General features: G+C 43.9%; 1 protein-coding gene across 1 annotated transcript in view; it reads left to right on the forward strand.

The window, feature by feature from the left end:
* Positions 1 to 1334: 1334 nt before the first annotated feature.
* PPP3CC (protein phosphatase 3 catalytic subunit gamma) overlaps positions 1335 to 26531 on the forward strand; it is a 56478-nt gene continuing 31281 nt past the window's right edge. The window contains exons 1-3 of the mRNA XM_075858874.1: positions 1335 to 1868; positions 23245 to 23442; positions 25994 to 26118. Of these exons, the coding sequence (XP_075714989.1) occupies positions 1814 to 1868; positions 23245 to 23442; positions 25994 to 26118 (378 nt within the window). The 5' untranslated portion in view covers positions 1335 to 1813. The remainder of the gene's footprint in view (positions 1869 to 23244; positions 23443 to 25993; positions 26119 to 26531) is intronic.

Here is a 26531-nt window from a genome sequence, read left to right on the forward strand (position 1 = left end):
GGGAGCCGTCAGAGGCAGCTGCGGGCTGTGGGCATCCCTGCTCGACCGGGTGAGATCGATATTAGTATCGATCTCACCCGTTTAACCCTTCAGATGCAGTGCTCAATAGCGTGCACTGGATCAGAGTGGTTTTGGAGAGAGGGAGGGAGGGAGCTCCCTCTCATCCCACCGACACCCGGCGATAAGATCGCCGAGTGTCTGTGTCTCCGATGGAAGCCGGGGGCCTAATAAAGGCCCCCAGGTCTGCCTGTAGTGAATGCCAGCCATGCCATACAAAAACTATACAAATTTGGTATCTTTGCAATCGTAACAACCCGCTGAATAAAGTTATTGTGTTATTTATACCACACGGTAAACAACGTAGATTTAGGGCGCTAAAAAAGAGTGGTGACGTTTTCTTCTATCCCCGCCCAAAAAAAGTTAATAAAAGTTAATGAATAAATTATATGTACCCCAAAATGCTGCTATTAAAAAGTACAACTTGTCACGCAAAAAAACAAGACCTTATACAGCTATGTCGATGCAAAAATAAAAAAGTTATAGCTCTTGGAATGCGACGATGGAAAAACGTAAAAAATGGCTTGGTCGTTAGGGCCCGGAATGCAAGCAGGGGGAAGGGGTTAAAGGGGACCTGCCTGAAGGTGTCCTACCCAATTATATTTGCTATGTATAAAGCAAATCAAAAATAAATGTTTTTCTACAAAACCCACTTCCCCCGGACAGGAGACGGGAAGCATCTGCTTCCCCTTCAAGGAGGAGATAGTGAAGTGGCTGCCCAGAATAGAACAACATTAAACATTTCTCTTTGTACAATGCCTGTATACAAAACCAATAAAATAAGGTGGAGAACCGTCTCCTTTGTCTGTAACCATGGAGATGCATAGGGGCTGTATACATAAAATGCTAGACTATTTGCAAAGTTGAATAAAGAAAACATATTTCATGACCGTAATTAAATGTAGTCCAATTACAGGCCATTTAAATATTGATGTGGTCAAGTAGCATGCTGCAGTCAAATTCCGGCCTGATGATGGACTTGCAGGGAGCAGTTGCCCCTAGCAACCAATTACATTACAGCTTCTATTTTCTCGGCGCAGGTTAGCAAATGAAAGAAGTGATCTGATTGGTTAGCACAGACAACTGCTCCGCTCATTGCCGGCTCCGAGTCATTTCTGATGAATAGGCTGCGATGTGCCGTGCTTTATCTCCACCAGACGCCTCGTGTCATATCACACGTCGACATTGCCCGCCATGCTCTGAGACTTTTTTTTTTTTTTTTTTTTTTTAAATAGCGCTGGTGAAAAGTGCATCCTGGGAAATGTAGTTTCGAGACGTGTGACGAATGAGAAGGCGTGCCCTGCGGGCGCGGTCCCGACACCGGCAGGTGGGCGGGGGGTACGCGCCCGAGATAGAAAGAGAGAGAGACTGTCAGAGGCGGAGAGACAGCCGGGGTAGAGGGTCGGGGAAAAGACAGCACGTGAGAGAGCGCTGTGTTATAGAATAATATAGCTAGAGGGGCCGGGAGCAGCTGGAGAGACAGACACTAGACGGGAGAATTACAAGAGAGGGAGTCAGGGGAGGAGGATGACATAGGGAGAGATTATCAGCTGAGAAGAGACAGGCCCGGGTTGACAGCAATGTGAAGAGAGGTTACATACAGGAGATAGTGACAGAGGCCTGCTTCCAGAGACAGCCAGAGACCTCATAGCACAGGAGATCAGATTTTAGGGTGAGACAGGTGAGGCCAGGACATGGCGAGCAAGTGACAGAGAACGAGTGACACCTGCCCGGCCGCCAAGAGAGAAGTCCCACCATGTCAGCACCACGGGCACCGAACAAGCTGTCCAGCACCGAGCGTCCTGTCCGAGGTACCACAACCTGACTGACCGCGCCACCACCTGACATTACGACCTCTGCTGACCGCCACGTCTCCCCTATGACCTTATAACCTCTTATAGCCACTAAAGTTGACCAAAGACCACGCATTTCCAGATACCCTAATTCTGAGTTTCTAGACGGAGGTCCTCGGTTTGGGAACCTTATCTATTACACATTGCGGCTATAAAGACCACCTTTCCTTCTGAAGGACCCAGCATGTCCATGCGTTACACGGAAAGGCCATTGATTTACATGAGAACTGTGTAATGCTTAATTTCCCCTGTGGTGGCACTGCAGCGAAATTGACCACTTACTGACACAGATTACAGTTGATCGCTGGGGGTCCGAGCAGCGGGATACCCTGTGACCCGCTTATCTCTGAGAGACCCTTAGTACAAAAATGCATTGTTCCCTGGAGGGGCAATGTAAACGTTCAATGGTAATGATTTTTGCTATGATCGGAACAATTTCTTTCAAAAAAAGAACAATGAGTATCTGGAAATGATGGGAATGTTCATCTGATCGTGGGTCTAGGGTCAACCTTTACAGATCAATTACTCCACCATATGGCCGTTCGTAGTAGTTCCCTTCTACTGGGGTTATCTCATTGTTGGTTCGTATTAGTTCCCCCATAAATGTTCCTAGTAGTTTACGGCATGGTATCTACTACTATATCGGTTGACTTGAGCTCACGTCTGGTCCTCACGACTCACCCAAGGTCATTCCTCGCTATTTACATCTTAGCCTTTTCGAGTTACTGACCGAAGGCCATTCCCATCTGTCGGCTCTAGCACGTTTGGTCTTATTTACTGCCCCATGGTCGTTCCTAATAGTTTACTCGTGCACAGGCTATCTCTAGTTACCCATTCTTGGTTGGTCCTTGCCCTTTCCTTTATGACATGACCATTCTTGCTGCTAACCCATGGCTCTCCCATTCATTGATTTGATCACGTGGATTGTCTTTAAAGGCATTTACCCTTTAAAAAATGAGAACTGCTATGCGGCTAATATGACCATTATTGACCCCACACCTCCAGACCTGTCAGAGACTTTCCGAAGACTGCTGAATGACAAATCTGCCTAGATGTTCAGTGATGTATCTCCTGCTTCCATGTCGATGGATGACTAAGTGGCCATATGGTTTGTCACCAAGTTTTACCAGAAGTTTGGCAGACTTTGAAAATGACAATGAAAAGTTTTGTCCTAGGACTACAACCCCTACCCATATGCCTTATTAGAGCATATGGATGTCATAGAGGGGGTCCACTTCCCTATATGTGCCAGAATAGAGAGCCGCACACCCATGGCATCCATGCATTACATGGATGGCCATTCATTTGATTGCCCACCATGTAACGCTTCAGGGTAAATGCAATCTAGGGAGCAGCTTTACCCATTTATGACTAGGCTTACAGCTGATATTAACTGATCGCCGGGATTGAAAGGATCCAGCTCCACGGCGATCATTTGATCTTCATTTTTTCTTCGTGAGACCTCTTTAAGGATAGTTCATAATGTTAGCTACTATAATGTTTAAGGTATAGGCACAATTTCCCCAGCTACTTCTACTACAACTCAAGACCCTCGCCAATGATTAACCAATTACTGTAATGATCACAAATAACGATGGTACTACAATATGTATGGGACATCCTTCCCAGCAGGTGCGGCCATGACAACCATCTAGAATTGTGATTGACCCTCTATGGAGAATATATTTATACACCTCTTCCGTATCGGAGTCTACAATCTAATATCCCGGACAATTTCTAAGTGAGGCAATTGACTTACCAGTCTGTTTAGCCTACATACAAACTAGTCGGGATCAAACCTGGGTCCTAGTGCTGCCATTGTGCCAGTAACCAGCAATGTATACTATAGAGGCTAGTGCTACTGTGGGATTCGGACAGTCCTTGCGGACATTTGTGTGTTGGTGCCGCTAATTTTCGAGGCGGTGTCATTCACAAGAAGCAGAACACAAAAGCCTCTTGTTCTTCCTTTGCTTCACCCACCTGCGTTCACATCTGCACACCGGGGAATGCCTGGCATTGTGTAACTGCACACAGATTTGCAAGGCAAAGTGGTGTTTTTTGGTGCATGTTACGTGGATCACTCTTATTACCTTGTTTTACTGTCACAATGCATGGACGCTATCATTCATACATACATACATACATTTCTTTGTTCTGCCACCTTGGAGGAGATGTTATCAGCTCCGTTATGGGGAATGTCATTTATTCAGCCTATGCGCATAAGTAATGCTAACGCGTTTCGTGCATCAAGCTGATAAAACTTATATAATGGAAAAATACATTGCTTATTTAGTTCTACTACTAGTTAGTAAGGTCCAGGATTATATCCATATGGCTAAACCAGCATCTTCACCTTTCCCAGCACAGCGACACTCCCTGCCACCCGCTGTGTAGGAAACTACAACGCAGCCCCACTCACTTGAACGGGTGGCCAGGAGCACCGATTTGCAGAGAATATGAGGACGTGACCTAATTTCCCTCGTGATCGGCGGGACTCCCTGAGGTCAGATCACAGCGATCGTGGCATATCCTAGTGATATGTCATAAAATTATTAGACGGGAGATAGGACTACCATTTTAATTAGTTGGCTTCATTGTGTGCACTAAATAGTCCCCCAAAGTGCAAATCGTACCACCAGAAGTAGAGAGCCCGTCCGTCCCCATCCCACTGACTTTTTGGAATTGGGACTACAATGGAATCAGTCGTATGACCCCCTCTAACTTCTGCTGAATGGCTGATAGGACTCAGAGGGGCCGGGGCATAACCTGTGTGGTTGAATTTACTATTGTAGTGACGTATATATTTCTTCACTGGATTGCCATGTGGAGCAAGAGCCGTCCTTGCCACGCTATCTCCATCAGGGCCTCCATATACTTACCCAGTCACGGTCACAGTGTCCTCTTCACCTCCGGGCACAGTGCAGTTCAGCGTCAGGACATTATCTGTGCCATGCTGCCCCACATAAAACGTTCTGTCGCTGAACGGAATCAGGAGCTGTGACCGTAACTGGGTAAGTATATGGTGGGTACTGTCTTCTGGGGCCCTGTATCTAAGCCTTTCAAGTGTGATACTGTCTCCTTGGGCCCTGTATATCTAAGCCTATCGTGTGGTATTGTCTGCTCAGGCCCTGTATCTAAGCCTATAATATGTGATACTGTCTGTGGGGACCTTAATCTAAACCTATCACGTGTGATATTGCCTTCTGGGGCCCTGTGTCTAATCCTATCGTGTGTGATACTGTCTACTTAGGCCCTGTATCTAATCCAATTGTGTGATACTGTCTGCTGGGACCCTGTATCTAAGCCTATCATGTGTTCATGAAATTAATAAATCAAGTAGACCTCATGGGGTCTCCCCCACAAATCCTTCTTCTAGCGCCTTGCCGGGTGACATGTTGGCAGGTTTCCCCGCGCTGTTGGTCCTGTTCTAGTCCGGACTGTGGGGTGCTGGTAGAGTAGTTGGGGCCTCCACGCTGTTCATTTTCTTATTTACTGGTTTACTCTATAGCAGATCACGGTAAATAGTAAACTTTTCATGACGTTCATAGATTTCTTTCTTTATCTGTGTTGTACTGTTCTCCCAACATTGGTGATTTTTGTGAAGTGCAGGGGGCCTCACCATTAACCCTTGCCCTGGGCTCCATAGAGGCTAAGGGCGGCCCTGTGTGAAGCATTGTGTTGGTCATACAGCCTGACCCTCTTCTTGAACTGACACTGGGCAGAGTGTGTAGTCCGGTGGGGAGTAGATAATGGACACCGTTCAGAGGTTGTATATGGAGACTTTCTAATATGGAACACCAGTGCATGATGAGCACAATGTTTCCTTTATAGGTGGTCGAGGGGGCTGTGTAGGGTATTTTCCAGCAAAAGTAATTCTATATGTCATCAGTGTATTATTGGTAGGGGTCTCACATCTGTGAATCCCCCCCCCCCCCACGCGCCGATGCTTAGATTGAAGGAGACACCACGCAAGGGAATGGCCTTTCCCAGTTTGGCGGAATATCAACACAACCCTATAAACTCCTTCATTCCCGGCATTAGGGTGGGTGTATGCTATGCCATTGATGGGAAACCCACTTTAAGGCCCCATGCACACGACCGTAAAAAACCTCCGTTTTTGCGGACCGCAATTGCGGTCCGCAAAAACGGAGCCATTCACTTTCATTGAACACTGACACCTTTCCGTAGCACTACGGAAGGGTGTCAGTGCCGTGGAAATGTTCCGGGAATTATGGAAGATGTCCGTTCTTTCGCATTTTGCGGGCCGTGCTCCCATACTTTGTATGGGAGCACGGCCTGAAAATGCAGCTGTCAGTCAGCAGCCGGCCGTGCCCGCAATCGCGGGCCGTGATTGCGGGCACGGTCGTGTGCATGGGGCCTAAGGGTGAGAAGACCTCTGTGGTCCCCATAACTTGACGCGGTGTTTGCCTCGCAGAATACAGAACATTAAACTCGCTCACTTTCTTTAAGAGCCTTTCACTGTGAAATCTGATAATCATGTCACCCTGCTTTACCACCCCCCTGAATGGCAAATCTTGTTGTACACAATGACGCTCCTCCTGATAGCGGTGACGCCTGCTATATTGGTACCGATCCCGTTTTCCCTGATACAGATATAACTAAGAAACTTCTGATCTGAATAATAAGTTAGGACCTTCGACAATAGAGACGTTTATGGAGTTTTTACAGCTTATTTCTTACTTTAGCGCTATGTCTGATATTCTGTACCATCGTCTAATCTTATAAATTGTATGCGTTATGTACACCATACTATATGTAAATCCTAGGCTAGGTCCACTCTGCGTTTCGTCCTCTATTTAACGTATACGCCCGGAAAATCTCCCAAAATATACGTTAAACGGATGCTGTGACCATCAGACACCCATAGACTAATATGGACTGCGCTAGTATTAGGCATCTGTTTAACGTATCCGTCTCCACCGGCATCCGTTTAGAGAAACGTCATGAATAGCCCGTGACCTATCTGTGTGATAGATGCCCTAGTTTGGCATCTTTCACTAATATGGTATCCGCTTTACAAATAAGTTTTTTTTTGCAGAAATAATAACATAGTCTGCTACACTATTCCATACTTAATTTTTTGCGCTATTCTGACGTATACCGACCAGACAGAGGCCAAAAGGAGACTCCTCCGGCCTCGGTCTGACTATGGACACGTTTAGCGTGTACGTCAGGACATAAGTGTGAACGCAGTCTTAGAGAGGTGTTACATCAGCGGCGCTGTCATCTCTGGTTTGCTTCAGTGTAGAATCTGCTGGTGCATACACTTTCCTGACAGGTCCGTCTCATTAGAGGCAAAGATATTATCACATCTCAGTTCATTTTCCCTGGAACCGTTCCAGCCAGACAGGAACCAACGAGTACCTATCAGAATTTTCTTTCGGATGAAAGTCTGTGCACGCGTTGTCAAATATGACCTAGTTTTCCTATAAATTGCATGTGTCTATAAAGCGTTCAAGATAGGTTTGTGCTGGTGTGACGCACAGGTATAGCACGCTCTATAGAAGAAGACTATCCCAAAGAAGGTTCTCTGCAGGGTAATCTACCAGTTCTGTGTCCCTGATCAGGGATCTCCCTCCCCCTCCTGACTCACTAATAGGATTTCCTGCCCTCCTCCCCCACACACAGCAGCTTTTCTCCGAGGTGTGTGTGTGTGGTGTGGCTTTAAAGTGCCTCTGTCCCTATGTAATCCTCCACCTGGTGGGACAGATGCAGCATGGGGACAGGTAACAGCCAGCCAACCTGTGACGGGGACACCACAGGGGGACAGGCTGAGGTTGAGGACAGGATCCTCGTTACCCTGCCTCCCGTGGCCCCAGAAGCTGCAAGGAGAGCATCCGGTATGGGGTAAATTTGAGGTGTAGCAGTAGGGGGCAGTACGCGCCCCCTCTCTGGTCGTTGACATAGCAATGGCTTCTATCGCTTTTCTAGTAGCACCCTTGACCTAGACGGCAATGCTTGCCCTGGTTTGAGTTATTTGCTTCGCGTGGATTGAGGTCACTTTTTATATTTATTAGTGAAGGATTTAGATTTTTGGGTGCTCTCTACTCCCTGACTGGTTCCCTTGTCGCCATGAAACGCGTGCACACATAAGCCGGCCACATTTCCTCTCACTTATTACAATAATTTGTTGCATCGGCAGAACAGAAGTCAGCGGGATTATTGATTCTTCTCTATGTTGGGTTATTGTGTCCTGACGTGATGGCAGTATATGTTTTATAGTCGTCACAAAGACATAAAATGTGCCCTATAAATGTGTAATGTGCTGCACGGCGAGCTGTCAGTTCTTTAGGACTTTGTGCCCTGTGTTAAAGAGGCTCTGTCCCCAGATTTTGCAACCCCTATCTGCTATTGCAGCAGATCGGCGCTGCAATGTAGATTACAGTAACGTTTTTTTTTTGTTTTTTTTAAAAACGAGCATTTTTGGCCAAGTTATGACCATTTTTATATTTATGTAAATGAGGCTTGCAAAAGTACAACTGGGCGTGTATTATGTGCGTACATCTGGGCGTTTTTACTTGTTTTACTAGCTGGGCGTTGTGAATAGAAGTGTATGATGCTGACGAATCAGCATCATCCACTTCTCTTCGTTACCACCCAGCTTCTGGCAGTGCACAGACACACAGCGTGTTCTCGAGACATCACGCTGTGACGTCACTTCCTGCCTCAGGTCCTGCATCGTGTCGGACGAGCGAGGACACATCGGCACCAGAGGCTACAGTTGATTCTGCAGCAGCATCAGCGTTTGCAGGTAAGTAGCTACATCGACTTACCTGCTAACGCCGATGCTGCAGAATCAACTGTAGCCTCTGGTGCCGATGTGTCCTCGCTCGTCCGACACGATGCAGGACCTGAGGCAGGAAGTGAGTGACGTCACAGCGTGATCTCTGGAGAACACGCTGTGTGTCTGTGCACTGCCAGAAGCTGGGTGGTAACGAAGAGAAGTGGATGATGCTGATTCGTCAGCATCATACACTTCTATTCACAACGCCCAGCTAGTAAAACAAGTAAAAACGCCCAGATGTACGCACATAATACACGCCCAGTAGTACTTTTGCAAGCCTCATTTACATAAATATAAAAATGGTCATAACTTGGCCAAAAATGCTCGTTTTTAAAAAAAACAAAAAAAAAACGTTACTGTAATCTACATTGCAGCGCCGATCTGCTGCAATAGCAGATAGGGGTTGCAAAATCTGGGGACAGAGCCTCTTTAGGCTGATCATTGACGTGAGATAATTGTTGGAAAATCCGCGATTCCCACCATTTTCTCTTTGCGATCGTTGGCCATTAATTGGACACATTCCCTCATCCAAAATAATCTCCCTTGTTTTTTTTGTAGCCGGCAGTCGGCTATGATCTCAATTTTATGGTACAAATTACCAATACCGGGCATTATAAAACCACCATAAGGTCCCATTCACATCACGTTTAATGCCTACGTATATGTTATATGGTACAGGTTTTATTTACGGCATGTGTGGAATATCGTAGTCTACTACGCTATCCCATACTTCAAAATAAAAAAAGGTCTACCAGCCCGATGAGGTTAAAAGGACACGCATCCATTGGACTAACGGAGCCCTATGTGTATGTCGCTAGCTTTCCTGGCGCACGCTAAGCGTAGGAAAAATGTGATGTAAATGGGGCCTAAGGTTGTTTCATTTTGACAGTTAATCATCTTTTTTAATTTTTTTTATTGCCGTCTGACACCGGTTTCTATCTCATGTCTATGGTCCGCTGTAGAGAAATGGGGTAAATTTGAAGGAGTGTTTAGTAATGTGGATCAGAAAAATCTGTGTATACAATATTATATTATTTTTGTTCTAGAATTAATAGCGTATAATCTTAGAATTAGGCTATAGAGGCACAAGTCCATTTACCCCAGGCTCTATATTGAAGTCTTAAAGTGGACCCGTCACCTCTCCGGACGTGTCTGTCTTACTAAATACTTGTATATCCCATAAAATAACAATTCTGGAGCATCTTTTCTTAGAACTCGACATTGTGCCGTTCCTCTATTATTCCCTTTTTGAAAATGTATGAATAAATTGACAACTGGGCGTTACCATTCCCTTTGTCAAGGAGGTGTGTCCCTACAGTCTCGCTCTCAGCTCTGATTGGACAGTGTCAGTCTGTGCAGGGACCTCCCCCCCCCCCCCCCCACTAGTAACACCTATTTATAAAGTTCTAGGAGGAATTACAGAGGAAGGGGACAACACAGAGTTCTAAGAAAATTGTTATTTCATGGGGTATACAAGTATCTACTAAAACAGACATGTCAGGAGAGGTGACAGATCCTCTAAGGCCCCATTCACACCATGTTTTGGGCCAGTACATTTGAGAATAGTGTGGCAATCAAAATAAGTATCCAGATTCTTTCCTGTCCAACAAGGACACGGTCCTGGCAAAAGTTGGGCCCATAGAAACATCACATTTATGTCACAGTATACACTTGTCTACTTTATTTTTTTTAAACCACCTAAATGTATCCTTTTGACATAGCCAAAAACAGGTTTAGAGGAGACTTTCAGAAGGGCAGACCCCCTTTAATTGAAGGTGGCTGTCCCTGGTGATTACAGCTGCTCCTGGGGCTTGAGCTGCCGGACCCGCCGCAATGATCTGATCGCCACCAAATTGTCATTAAGAGGGACAACCCATTAAATTTCAAGTGAGGTGGTGTGCGTATAATTATGTATATCGCCTCAATGAATTTTCACGGCTAAACAACCGTAACAACATGCCGCTTATCGCTTTGGGCAATGTAGGAAGAGAAGCTGTTACATATGCTAATGAGATTTGGCGATTCTTCATTCATGCCCTCTCAATTGGCACTTTGGGGAACTTTAATCAGGAGCAATAGTTTTGCGTTTTTTTATAGTAACTTTAATGTAAAGGACATGTAGCCCCTCCACACATTTTCTCTGCAGTGGCCTCCTCCTCTTTGACAATCCTATACAGCAATATTGTATATGAAAGGGAGGACTACCCCTTTAAATTGGTCTCTCCCAGTGACTCTTTCTATTTTACAAAAAGTGGGTGTGGATGGCAGAATGAACCACTTTACATATGGATCAGTAGCGCTGTTCTCATCATTTTTGCATTCCTGGCACCCATGCCTATTTTTCTTTATTTTATGCCATGGCGGAGAGAGCAGAATCAAATACATTTCTTAAAGAGTCCCTAAATGGGTTGTACGTTTTCTACCCGTGTCCTTCCTTCCATCACGTAAATTCTGCAATACTTCTGTATCCTTGTTGTATTGTCTGTGAAGATCCAGACCGACCTGTGAAGGAAGTGGCCAGAACTTGCAGAAACACATGGAGCCGCGGCACACCACCCCTTCCACCTTTCATGTATGTGCTATTGATGTCCTGGTTTAGCATCTATGTGACTGCAGATCTGTATACATAGTAATATATCATTATTCCCGGTCCTCATAGAAAGCTTTATACAGTTCACCTCGTGTATCAAATACGTCATGTACTCTTACCATCTCCCCGGGCCTGTCTGATTATATTTCACGTATACTCGCCTACACAAAATTGGTTAATGAGCACTTTGTCATGGATTTAGAAAGGAGCACTCTCACATTATGAAATGGTGAATGCGGCATAGGGGAGTCCTGTGTTTAAAGACTTGGGATTTACTAGATTAAGAAGTTGAAGGTCAAGTCTTAAGATGGCCATATACATGCAATTTGCTTTAGCCCTGACACAGATTCAATAGAGATAAGTGGTGTTCTGATGCCTATGTTGCTTATCTCTATATAGAAAACAAAGGATTGGGCAGGTTAAAATCCTACCTGTCGGATCAGTGTTTCTCTCGTCAGGCGAAACAAAAAACTTGAGTGCGCGCGCCATCGTACTGGAGCACCACCTCAATAAGCCCGTTCTACAGACTGATGAGAATGGTGCCAATCTCTGTACAGCGCTACGGAATATGTCGGTGCTGAATAAGCAATAGGAAATAAATAAATAATGCATGTGCATCTCCTCAATCCCCCTCCTTTTGCAACACAAGACCAGAAACTTTGCGGGGGCACACTGTCCATGCAGCCCCTCAAAATCCCAAAAATATAGGGCCCATCTAGCCGTGATTTCCGCAATTTGGTGCTGTGCCCCCCTCCTGGCAGAAACTATAGCAATGCCTCCTGTCTCGAGAGGGGTTGTGGAGATGAATATGTTACTAAATCTGATATTGCTTGGTAGATGCAGTGCTAGAATGAAATCTGGCAGTGTACTCGGCACCGTACACAGACCTATGATGGTTTCCAGCAGTGATTTGTCTTTGGGCGCACCTGGTTCAGGTGTAGGGCTATTCTCAATGTGCTGGCACCTCACGCTGCAAGCTGTCACTGTGTAGCACTTCCCTGGCAGAGAAACTGCTGCCTGTGAGTAGATCTGGCATTGGTAAGATTATAGCACCTTTAGCTGCTGGGCCTGCAATCTTCTGGCTGCTCAGGAGAGACGTGCCCTAATTATCTGGATCACTTGGGCGCAGCAGCGGGGAGGGGGGCACTGTATCGTATCACTGTACATCTCAACTACGGACACTATATCTGTGGGTATATTTATCAACATCTGTCCACACATGCCACCAGCCCATAACCTTGAAGAACAGGTGCTGTGTTCTTTGGCCTCAGTTCTGCTCTGCTTCTTCTTATTTTGTCTGTATATACCAGGAATCTCGATACAATACGTGAAATTAAAGTTTTGGCAGTGGCACCTGTGAACTCTATTTTACACTTTACATATAAAATGAATCTAGAGAATCACTTTCTATACACATTTACATCATTTATCTTTTACTGATCTGAAGTTACAGGCTGTATTATAGTCCAGAGCTGCATTCATAATTCTGCAAAGTTCAGAGCTGAAATCTCCCAGCAATCTTTGCTGTCTCAATGTCTGTAGGGAGATTGCCCTGTTTTACTAACCTCTCCAGAACCCATCGCCAAATCCTGGCAAACGGTCGCTCCTCCAGCCGACGTTTGCATCCAGTAGCCTCCTCTGTTGTCCCTGCTCTAGTGATGTTGCGTCTTTCTTCTCCTATCCACCGGCCGTATTCAGTTGTCATAGCGACCGGCAGCTACTGATTACTTCAGGCCTGACGGCCTATTTACAGGGGGGGCTTCCATGCATTCCTTGCCGGCATATTAAGGTGCCTTCTGTGTTCGTCAATTGTTCCTATTGCTGTTGGACTCTGTTTCTGACCTTGGCCTTGTTCCTGGGTTGCGCTCCTCTCTCGCCCTTTGGATTTTTTTTTTTTTGCTTGATTTTTGTGGTTCTACTCTTGGCCTGACTTTTTTCTACGGTTCTGTCTCATTCACCAGCTTGCCACTTCCTGACTACTAATCTGTTGGCAACCGCTGGCTATGTTTTTGACTTTGCTACAGCGCACCCGCCTCCAATCGTTGACTATTCTGGGGACCGTAACCTGGAAATTAGACCGGGAAAGTCCATGCCTCCTTGCAAGGTTAAGGGTAAAGAACGGAGAGATTCCTTAGACTTCACACCCCAGTCTGTCCAACGCCAAACCGATCCACTTCGGTGAGAACCGTAACACCATGTTGAATTGTATTCTGTAAAGACAAATTTTTACACCAGTTACTGTACAATAATCTGCAAACTAAATGTTCCGCAGCACTATAACGGTTATACGAAGCTGTTATGGGTCTGGCTACAATGTCGTCGACTGTTTCCAATGACGACCAGCAAAATTGTGAATTATATCTAAATGAAAACTAAACTCTCAAATTGAATATGCACATGGCTTTGGAAGGGAAAGTCCTTGTTGGAAGCCCTCATATATGTATAGAGCCAGCTCCGAACTATTGGAGTGAATACGTGATTCAACCGCAGCGTGTGTGTATACACCCTAAATGATCACTCATGGGGGTTGATCTTTACATTTTTATTTTTTTTTTAACAGGTTTTTCCCATTTTTTTGCTTCTATTTACAGGCTCTGAATGGGCTTACATTCAGGGCCTGAAAACTTGTCCTGATCATGTCCTGCTAACAAGGTTGCAGGTTTGTTATAAGAGAGAGCTCTGATACACTGTACTGGGCTCTTCACCTGTGTGAGTACCGCGTGATCTGGACAGCTTTTCAGCCTAGGTATAAGAAATTTGCATTACAAAATGAATAAGCTTTATTTTCATAAAACGTAAACCCCTTTGAATATACTCCTATTAACTTAATTTCATACTTTAGTAGCGGGACTGATTTAGATAATAGTAGAGACCAGCTGCAAGGCAATCAAAGTATTGCACCTTCGGTTCTTGGATCTCCCTTAGGGTATGTTCACACGCTGAGCCAAAAACGTCTGAAAATACGGAGCTGTTTTCAAGGGAAAACCGCACCTGATTTTCAGACTTTTTTGAGCAACTCGCGTTTTTCGCGCCGTTTTAGCGCCGTTTTTTCGGCCGTTTTTGGATCTGTTTTCAATAGAGTCTATGAGAAAACGGCTCCGAAAACGTCCCAAGAAGTGTCCTGCACTTCTTTTGACGAGGCTGTAATTTTACACGTCGTCTTTTGACAGCTGTCAAACGACGACGCGTAAATTACAGGTCGTCGGCACAGTACGTCGGCAAACCCATTCACATGAATGGGCAGATGTTTGCCGACGTATTGGAGCCGTATTTTCAGGCGTAAATCGAGGCATAATACGCCTCGTTTACGCCTGAAAGTAGGTCGTGTGAACCCAGCCTTATATATTAGAGCAGTGGATTCCCAAACTTTCTAAGGCCGGGACCCACTTTTGGCCGACACTTTTGTTTGGGACCCCATACTACCGTACTTAGTCCCATTTTGTCTGATGTATGTCAACCTCATTCATGGTTCGATACCGATACGTAGCCCCATTTGAAAAATAATTCCCAGCAACATCAAAAACATCAACAATAGTACGGACGGGGGATAGGGCGGGCCCAAGGTATCCTGCTGCTGTGCGTCGCTGAGGCCTGACTATTGCTGCTGATGGTGGGTCATGTGACATGACCCGTCAATCAGTGGCCATCAGAGGCATAGCTAGGTGTTTAGAACAGGGGGGTGAAACATATGAGTGGGCCCCAACTGTGGGCCATCCACACAGTATAATGACCCCTTAGTGCCCCCACACAGTAAAATGCCCATATAGCTGTCCCCACACAGTAAAATGCCCATATAGCTGTCCCCACACAGTATAATGCCCCTATATTGCCTCCCTACACAGTATAATGCCCGTAAAGCTGCCCCCACATAGTATAATGCCACCATAGCTGCGCACACACAGAATAATGCCCCTATAGCTGCCCCCACACAGAATAATGCCGCTATAGCTGCCCCCACACAGTATAATGCCCCTATAGCTGCCCACACAAGATAAGGCCCCTATAGATGCCCCCACACAGAATAATACTACTATAGCTGCCCCCACACACAGTAAAATGCCCCATAGCTGTACCCACACAGTATAATGCCCCTATAGCTGCCACACAGGATAAGGCCCCTATAGATGCCCCCACACAGAATAATACTCCTATAGCTGCCCCACACATAGTAAAAGCCCCCATAGCTGCCTCCACACAGCCCCAATAGTGTTTAATAAAAATAATAAAATACATACCTATGCCCGTTCCCAAGACTTGTGGGGGAGATCCTTCTGCTCCTCTGGTCTTTGCAGTTCGTGGATCAGTGCAGACAGGCGTGATAACGTCACTACATCACGCCGGTCTGCGCTGAGCCGGTCGCAGCATATTGAATACTGGAGCAAGGAGCCGTCAGCATTGAATTAAACTGTATCTGCGTCCTGAGGACGCAGATACAGTTAAAACTGGGGCATCCGTGAGTGGCTTGCGACCCCCCCCCCCCCCCCAGTGGTCTTCACCTGACCCCCCCCCCCCCCAGGGGATCGCGACCCACAGTTTAGGAAACAGTGGATTAGAGTATCGGTATAATGCCCTATCATAGCTGAACTAGTGGGGGCACAATTCTGCTCTTAATGACCCCCTCCCCCTTTCCAGAAGAACCAATGACGTCCCACCTCCGACTTCTTAGGCCCCATGCACACGAACATGCTTTTGCGGCCGCAATTCCCCTGAAAATCCACGGGAGAATTGCGACCCCATTCATTCCTATGAGGCCATGCACACGACCGTGGTTTTCACGGTCCGTGCATGGCACAGGGCATGTCTTATTACGGCCGTGTTCTGCGGTCCAGGCTCATCGAAAATAATGGCCGCGGCCATGAGCATGGCCCACGACTTGCTCGCGGCTGACAGTACGCTGCCGGCCGACCCGAAAATCACAACCGTGCACATGGCTACGGTCGTTTACATGAGGCCTTAGAAACAGAAATATCCCAGCAATTCCTCCCTTAGGCCTAATTCACACGAGCGCGTTCGGTCCGTGATATAGAGTCCGTATGTCGGCCGCATTTCCCGGACCGAACACACTGCAGGGAGCCGGACTCCTTAGCATCACAGTTATCTATGACGCTAGGTGTCCCTACCTCTCCGGAACTACTGTCCCATACTGAAAACCTAATTACAGTACGGGACGGTTTTCCCGCAGTGACACCTAGCGTCATAGATAACTGTCATGCTAGGAGCCCGGCTCCCTGCAGTGTGTTCGGTCCGGGAAATGCGGCTGACATACAGACCATATAACACGGACCGACCGCGCTCGTGTGAATTAGGCCTTAAACTTATTTTTTCCAATTTTGTCTCCTATTGCAATAAGACAAATATATAAAGACTTCTCTCTAGCTGGTCATACACATTAGATAGCTGGTGTCCAAACGATCGTTCGTCCGATAGCTATTCCTTCCGACTCTCCCGTACATATGCACACAGAACCAAGTATACATGTGTTTTCAATAGGTGAGAAGGGAGAAAGCGACTTATCTACTAATAAAAAGAATCGGGCATGTTGAAATGAAACATGCTTGACCCTTCTGCCATCGGGGGAGAGTTGGGACTCCACTATACAAATTAGATGGTCGGCCGGTCCCACAGAAATTGGTGGGCTCGACTGACATACATCTAATGTGTATGGCCAGCTTTAATGTCCCAGGAGCTCAGTCATGTCTATCTTCCTCCTGGATCTCACTGTTCTGCGTCTGGCTGTAATACAACTGGCTGCAGCAGGATCCTCCTACCTACCCCCCTCTGACCTGTCTTCATTAGGACACAAGGATTGTTAAGTGCTATCCATTACTAAATCCCTCCCCTCTGGTGTTCATCAGTTGAAAATGGATCAGATCAGTAGAAAATTAGCTTTGCAGGATTTCTACAAAACTGTTTGTTTCTGAAATCTTGCAGACTGTCTAATAGTGTGAAGAAGTTTATCTCCTGTTTACTTTTATCACTCATTTCTAGGTTTAGTATTCCTTTTAAAGAGTCTCTGTCACCACATTATAAGTGTCCTATCTCCTACATAAGGAGATCGGCGCTATAATGTAGGTGACAGCAGTGCTTTTTATTTAGAAAAACGATCTATTTTCACCACATTAGGAGCGATTTTCGCTTTATGCTAATGAGTTTCTTAATGCCCAAGTGGGCGTGTTTTTACTTTACACCAAGTGGGCGTTGTACAGAGGAGTGTATGACGCTGACCAATCAGTGACCAATCAGCGTCATACACTTCTCTTCATTCATTTAGGAAAGCGCATAGTGACACTGCGTTATTCACTATGCGCTGTCTTATATGGACATATTAACGTTACTGAAGTGTTTAGACCGTGACTAGACATTCCTTCCAGACAGGACGGGATGTCTATTCACAATCCCTGCACTTCGTTAACGTTTGTTTGGTACTTACAGCAGAGCAAGTGTAATCTCGCGAGATCTCGCTGTAAATGACAGGTTACAGCGAGATTATGCTTTGCTCTGCTATAAGTCCCACAGAAACTTTTTAGCATAAAGCTAAAATCGCTAATAAAGTGGTAAAAATAGATAGTTTTTATAAATAAAAAGCACTGCTGTCACCTACATTATAGCACCCATCTCCTTATGTAGGAGACAGCGCACTTATATTGTGGTGACAGTCTTTGTACTGTTGCAGATGTAAGGGTAGAGCTACTTCAAATAATTTCTAGAATCCACCAAATTTTCATGCCATTTAAATATAAAATATGTGACTCCTAAATGCCCTCACACTGTTTAACGCTACAAATGATTAGTGGAGAGCGCATTTAAGTGTCACATGACCCCTCTGTTATGCTAGATTGGTGAGCGTTTACATGGAGTGTGTATTTTACAACTCTAATGTAAAGATGCCCAAAGAAATGAGCCATTGGCTGTTTCTGCAGTGTGTCATGTGACCTTCTCTTAGCTCTGGTGATTGGCTAAAAGGCCTCACGAGGGGGAGGAGCTTAATTTCTACTTTTTCAGCACTTTTAGAGTGCTATTAAACCCACTAATTCAGCGATGTTAGGGCATCTCTATGATGGTCTAAGGTAAGAGGACATGTCAATGTTCCCTGCGCTAGACACTTGCCTAATTGTATTATAGCATATTTGAAGGAATTGTCTCTCCTTTTTACAATGTGGCTGCCGGGGTGATCAGGTGATCGCCCTAGGTCTTGCTCCTGGAAAACAGCTGATTTTGCAATGCGCTGCAGGGGAATTGTAGTATTAACATTTAGATGGGTTATCTTCATAAGAAAACCCCTTTAAATAGATGGCTTATGAATTTCAACCTATGGTTGCCCATCTTCAGTACATAGTAGATCTATGTTATCCTAAGAGATATTGCATATGGTTTGCCCCAAGCTGGCATGGCTCGGCTGTTGGTTGTTGCAGCGTTTTGCAATGAAAGGGTTACAATGCATGTTCTGGTGTTTATCTGGGATGTACATCTCTATCCCACACACATATACTTGTGCAGTGCGGGCAGCCATGTCTTGTGGGGGCTGATTCTCTCCCTGCCATGTAATTAGCACTCTGCTCCTCACACTCTGACAGCGCCTTGGCATTGCCACAGAAACTGCACAGACAGACCCTATATTTGGGAATACTGTGTTCCTCAGCACCAGCAGGCACCGTGTGTATGTGCAGCTTTGTCTGAGTTATGTGTGCAACTTTCTCTCTATGGAGCTGTGATGAATTGTTCCTTTCATTATTCTATTAAAAAGATTATTCACGACAAAGAAAATACTAAACAGCTTAATATTTTTAATGGCTTTTAAACATAATGTAGTTGTAATAGTCAATGCTAATAATGATGTTAATGGCCGTCTCAGTGTATACGACGCAATCTCCGGTGTGTGTGTGTGTGTGTGTATATATATATATCATTTATATAACAGGACTGTTCTCCTGTCTGTATATCAGTGTATAGGACACAGTCTCCGGTGTATATATATCATTTATATAATAGGACTGTTCTCCGGTCTGTATATCAGTATATAGGACGCAGTCTCCAGTGTATATATATCATTTATATAATAGGACTGTTCTCCGGTCTGTATATCAGTATATAGGACGCAGTCTCTGGTGTATATATATCATTTATATAATAGGACTGTTCTCCGGTCTGTATCTCAGTGTATAGGACGCAGTCTCTGGTGTATATATATCATTTATATAATAGGACTGTTCTCCGGTCTGTATATCAGTGTATAGGACGCAGTCTCCAGTGTATATATATCATGTATATAATAGGACTGTTCTCCGGTCTGTATATCAGTGTATAGGACGCAGTCTCCAGTGTATATATATCATTTATATAATAGGACTGTTCTCTGGTCTGTATATCAGTGTATAGGACACAGTCTCCGGTGTATATATATCATTTATATAATAGGACTGTTCTCCGGTCTGTATATCAGTGTATAGGACACAGTCTCCGGTGTATATATATCATTTATATAATAGGACTGTTCTCCGGTCTGTATATCAGTGTATAGGACACAGTCTCCGGTGTATATATATCATTTATATAATAGGACTGTTCTCCGGTCTGTATATCAGTGTATAGGACGCAGTCTCCGGTGTATATATATTATTTATATAATAGTACTGTTCTCCGGTCTGTATATCAGTGTATAGGACGCAGTCTCCGGTGTATATATATCATTTATATAATAGGACTGTTCTCCGGTCTGTATATCAGTGTATAGGACGCAGTCTCCAGTGTATATATATCATTTATATAATAGGACTGTTCTCCGGTCTGTATATCAGTGTATAGGACACAGTCTCCAGTGTATATATATCATTTATATAATAGGACTGTTCTCCGGTCTGTATATCAGTGTATAGGACGCAGTCTCCAGTGTATATATATCATTTATATAACAGGACTGTTCTCCTGTCTGTATATCAGTGTATAGGACACAGTCTCCAGTGTATATATATCATTTATATAATAGGACTGTTCTCTGGTCTGTATATCAGTGTATAGGACACAGTCTCCGGTGTATATATATCATTTATATAATAGGACTGTTCTCCGGTCTGTATATCAGTGTATAGGACGCAGTCTCCAGTGTATATATATCATTTATATAATAGGACTGTTCTCTGGTCTGTATATCAGTGTATAGGACACAGTCTCCGGTGTGTATATATATCATTTATATAATAGGACTGTTCTCCGGTCTTTATATCAGTGTATAGGACGCAGTCTCCAGTGTATATATATCATTTATATAATAGGACTGTTCTCCGGTCTGTATATCAGTGTATAGGACCCAGTCTCCAGTGTATATATATCATTTATATAATAGGACTGTTCTCCGGTCTGTATATCAGTGTATAGGACGCAGTCTCCAGTGTATATATATCATTTATATAATAGGACTGTTCTCCGGTCTGTATATCAGTGTATAGAACGCAGTCTCCGGTGTATATATATCATTTATATAATAGGACTGTTCTCCGGTCTGTATATCAGTGTATAGGACACAGTCTCCGGTGTATATATATCATTTATATAATAGGACTGTTCTCCGGTCTGTATATCAGTGTATAGGACGCAGTCTCCGGTGTATATATATCATTTATATAATAGGACTGTTCTCCGGTCTGTATATCAGTGTATAGGACACAGTCTCCAGTGTATATATATCATTTATATAATAGGACTGTTCTCCGGTCTGTATATCAGTGTATAGGACGCAGTCTCCAGTGTATATATATCATTTATATAATAGTACTGTTCTCCGGTCTGTATATCAGTGTATAGGACGCAGTCTCCAGTGTATATATCATTTATATAATAGGACTGTTCTCCGGTCTGTATATCAGTGTATAGGACGCAGTCTCCAGTGTATATATATCATTTATATAATAGGACTGTTCTCCGGTCTGTATATCAGTGTATAGGACACAGTCTCCAGTGTATATATATCATTTATATAATAGGACTGTTCTCCGGTCTGTATATCAGTGTATAGGACGCAGTCTCCAGTGTATATATATCATTTATATAATAGGACTGTTCTCCGGTCTGTATATCAGTGTATAGGACGCAGTCTCCAGTGTATATATATCATTTATATAACAGGACTGTTCTCCTGTCTGTATATCAGTGTATAGGACGCAGTCTCCAGTGTATATATATATCATTTATATAATAGGACTGTTCTCCGGTCTGTATATCAGTGTATAGGACACAGTCTCCAGTGTATATATATCATTTATATAATAGGACTGTTCTCTGGTCTGTATATCAGTGTATAGGACACAGTCTCCAGTGTATATATATATCATTTATATAATAGGACTGTTCTCCGGTCTGTATATCAGTGTATAGGACACAGTCTCCAGTGTATATATATCATTTATATAATAGGACTGTTCTCCTGTCTGTATATCAGTGTATAGGACACAGTCTCCAGTGTATATATATATCATTTATATAATAGGACTGTTCTCCGGTCTGTATATCAGTGTATAGGACACAGTCTCCAGTGTATATATATCATTTATATAATAGGACTGTTCTCTGGTCTGTATATCAGTGTATAGGACACAGTCTCCGGTGTATATATATAATTTATATAATAGGACTGTTCTCCGGTCTGTATATCAGTGTATAGGACGCAGTCTCCAGTGTATATATATATATCATTTATATAATAGGACTGTTCTCCGGTCTGTATCAGTGTATAGGACACAGTCTCCAGTGTATATATATCATTTATATAATAGGACTGTTCTTCGGTCTGTATATCAGTGTATAGGACGCAGTCTCCGGTGTATATATATCATTTATATAATAGGACTGTTCTCCGGTCTGTATATCAGTGTATAGGACGCGGTCTCCAGTGTATATATATCATTTATATAATAGGACTGTTCTCTGGTCTGTATATCAGTGTATAGGACGCAGTCTCCAGTGTATATATATCATTTATATAACAGGACTGTTCTCCGGTCTGTATATCAGTGTATAGGACACAGTCTCCAGTGTATATATATCATTTATATAATAGGACTGTTCTCCGGTCTGTATATCAGTGTATAGGACACAGTCTCTGGTGTATATATATCATTTATATAATAGGACTGTTCTCTGGTCTGTATATCAGTGTATAGGACGCAGTCTCCAGTGTATATATATCATTTATATAATAGGACTGTTTTCTGGTCTGTATATCAGTGTATAGGACCCAGTCTCCAGTGTATATATATCATTTATATAATAGGACTGTTCTCCGGTCTGTATATCAGTGTATAGGACACAGTCTCCAGTGTATATATATCATTTATATAATAGGACTGTTCTCCGGTCTGTATATCATTATATAGGACGCAGTCTCCAGTGTATATATATTATTTATATAATAAGACTGTTCTCCGGTCTGTATATCAGTGTATAGGACGCAGTCTCCAGTGTATATATCATTTATATAATAGGACTGTTCTCTGGTCTGTATATCAGTGTATAGGACGCAGTCTCCAGTGTATATATCATTTATATAATAGGACTGTTCTCTGGTCTGTATATCAGTGTATAGGACTGGTCTCCTTGTATATCACACTGTTTCCGGTGTGTGTGTGTGTGTGTGTGTGTGTGTGTGTGTGTGTGTATATATAAATTTCCTATAATAGGTTTGTGCTCTGGTCTGTATCTCAGTGTATAGGACGCAGTCTCTAGTGTATCTATATAATTTATATAATATTCTTATCTGTATACTAAGATTATAACAATCATACTAGATGGATGTATTGATGACTGATATCCGCAGGTTTACTTAAACATGGTACAGCCAAGTAAATATCGGCCTATATGACCAGTGAGCCTTATTATTTTACTTCTCTGTGACCCGCTGTAGGCATTTTCTTCACTCTTCCCTCATTACCACACTTTCTGCCTTGCAGCCGTCCCTTTCCCTCCAACACGGCGGCTAACTGTGAATGAGGTATTTGTGGAGGGCCGTCCACAACTGGAGACTCTGAAGAACCACTTGGCCAAGGAGGGGAGACTGGAGGAGGAAGTGGCTCTACGTATCATCCGTGAAGGAGCTGCCATTTTGCGACATGAGAAAACCATGCTAGAGGTGGAAGCTCCAATCACAGGCAAGTTAGCCATTGTTTTTAGGAAAAAAAATACCTCCAAACCAGTCCAATGGTCCTAAAGTGTTCTTTCCATGTAGATATTGTCTATTTTAAAAAACAAAACCATATGTGTCCACCTGAGCTCGGTAAGAGTAGTGCAGCGTCACGTCTTATCGTGAGTTCTCAGATAAATAAAAGGTGCCCATACACATTAAATGCATGTCAGCAAATCCCGGCAATTTCGGTGAGTCCGGCCTACTATCTAATGTATATGGGGGTGTCCCGAATCTCCTCCGACAGAAGATGTGGGGGGATCAGGCATGTTGAATTTCAACATGCCCAATCTTATGTTCTCACAGGAGATAAGCCGCCACCAGAGGTATCTGAAAGCTGCTTATTCCCCTCTCCCTATTGAGAACACATAAACGCTCGGCCAGGGAAGGGAGGAATATCTGTCTTAGCCGGCAGCTAATCAAAAGGTATGGCCACCGTAAAAACTTCAGCCCTGCTTAATGCTGAGAACAGTTCTATCAGTCAGTGGCTGTGTATAGATAAGGCGTTGGGCCCAGGGTTGGGCAACTAATCAAATTAATTTGATTACTCTCCATTGGCTCCACTCAAGATTCTATTTTACTACATAATCGTGAGATTTAAAGAAGCTCTCCAGCAATCTTTTTAGTTTTATTTTTTTCCCCCTATATCATGCATCATAGACTATTATTAAAGTATAATGTAGAGGTTCCTGTGTGTGCCTTGGGTATACCTGTTCTAGTTGATGTGTCATTTGTGGGTTGTCTGCCATCTTGGTTCCTTCTTGCCCTCTGATATGGTTCCCCTAATGGAGACTACATTTCCCATGATGCTTCTGGCTTTGCAGAGGGGCAGAGTTTCGTCTAAGTGCAGAAAGTCATAGATTAGTGACATAGCACTGCTGTACTCCCACTGCAGAGTCTGTGTATTCCTATGTGATGCAGCTTCAGCCTGTCTCACCTGCCTCCTGTTTGGGGTCTAAGAGAAGACAGGAGGGATTTGATTGGTGATGATGTAATCCTGTAGTTCACAGAAAGTCAGTCACACAGGAGAAATTACCTCCTGTCTACACATGAGAGCATGGTCTATTCTGGTGGTCAGGCTGAGATCACATGACACAGCTGCCCATAATGAAAAGGATCAAAATACATGGATGCCACTGAGCTGGGAAGAAATGAATGACACTGCTAAAATATTGCTGGTGTGTTAGCATGGTATGTGCAGAAAAAAAAAAATTGCTGGAGTGCTTCTTTAACTTACATGCTGCCCTTAGAAGAGGAAGAGATGCCTGCTATCAAATATATTGGTCTCCTTCTTTTTGTAGTTTCGTTTCTCAAAAAAATAAGAGTCCATTAGCTTAAAAACATTTGAGATTTTATCTTAAGGCCATATCGCCCAGCCCTAGTTATGCCTCATTCACACATTGCAAATTTGTCCGTTTTTTTTTTTTAATTTTTAGCCAAAATAAGGAGTGGATTCAAAGAAGAGAAGTGTCAATCTTCCCAATATAATGTATTTCCCGGTGTGTAGAATCCAGGCCTGTTTTTGTACAATACTGCCCAAGTCTGCAATGTGTGAATAAAGCTCTTATTTTTTTTCATGATGCGAATCATATTTGTCAGCTTCAGCGCCATGATGCTTTACTTCAAGACCCTTGGGCTCTATTTCCAGTCTGTTCTGCCCTAGGCACTGAGACTGGTGCCGCTCTCACGTCGCCCACACATATTTATGTCCCCATCTATTATGCATTTGGAGCTGGCAATACCCTTAATATATCTGAATCTTGGTTTGATGTAGTGCTCGCTCGGGTCATGTCATACAACAAATGTCACTACTGCTGCTGACTGACGGACACTATTGCATGCTGCAGCTCCAACGCCGCTTATCTTTCCTGCATCGGGACTTATTCCTGTTTGCTGCTCCCCCTCCCCCAGAGCAGCTGCTGGTTTTCTCAGTGCTGCTGGTGATATAATAAATGTAAGAAACAAAAATGTTATCCAGGAGACATTGCCACCCACCCTCTCCCCAACCCTGCTACCCTAGGTGCCAGAACACAAGTGCCTGGCTATAAGTTTGCCCCTGAAAGCGAGGTCACACAGGCCGGGACAGGAGAAGTTTGTGCCCCTCTATTCCATATCAACTTCATTTATTTTATTTATTTTTTTATCAAAAAGGCATGATGTTCTGTTTCCGCTGGCTTTGATGGGTAAGATGATAATATTCTTCCGAACATTAGCACATATCTCTGTAGCCGCTGTGGTGAAATCTGCTCATATGCATTGCAAAACACAGCGAGGACGTACAGAAAAGCTGATCAAAAGGAGAACTGCGCTGGAGCGATGCCAGGCTCTTACTAGTTGCTATGGGCAACACAACCCATTTTACCCGGATTGTATTTTTTGCATGTTCTTCGCCGTCCCCCCTGCACACACTTCTCTCCTCCTTCCAGTCTGATGGTTTTCAGCAGTTTTCTGCGCACGTCTCATTGCTCTCAAGCCCGTAGTGTTTACTTTTCCCTCCCTCTCTCCCTCTTGTTTTGCAGTGTGCGGAGATATTCATGGACAGTTTTTTGACCTCATGAAGTTGTTTGAGGTTGGAGGTTCCCCTCACACCACCCGATACCTTTTCTTAGGGGACTACGTGGATCGGGGATACTTCAGTATAGAGGTTGGTCCAGTATGGAGGAAACCGTTGTGATCGTACACAGTTGCAGGTCTATGAGGACATCAAACGTACCCCTAGGCTCTCCGCTCCCATACCGACAGAGGCCAAAAGAGCGTCCTTGTGGCCTCTGTCGGGCAGTATACGTCTGGTATACCGTTTTTATGTTGTATAAATTAGCGTAGTATACTACAATATTCTATCCAGAGGCATCCAGAAAAAAACGTATACCACACGATAGATAGATATATATATTATTATTATAATTATTTTTTTTTTAGACACTGATGACGTATATGGGACTGTATGACATACGTTACAGGCATATGTTTAACGTATACGTTATGAGCTTTACAATAGCTTCTCATGACGTATCTATTAAACGGATGCCATAATAGCCTATAAATGACGGATACCTA

This window comes from Rhinoderma darwinii, chromosome 3 (genome assembly GCF_050947455.1).
Source record: "Rhinoderma darwinii isolate aRhiDar2 chromosome 3, aRhiDar2.hap1, whole genome shotgun sequence".
NCBI lineage: Eukaryota > Metazoa > Chordata > Amphibia > Anura > Rhinodermatidae > Rhinoderma > Rhinoderma darwinii.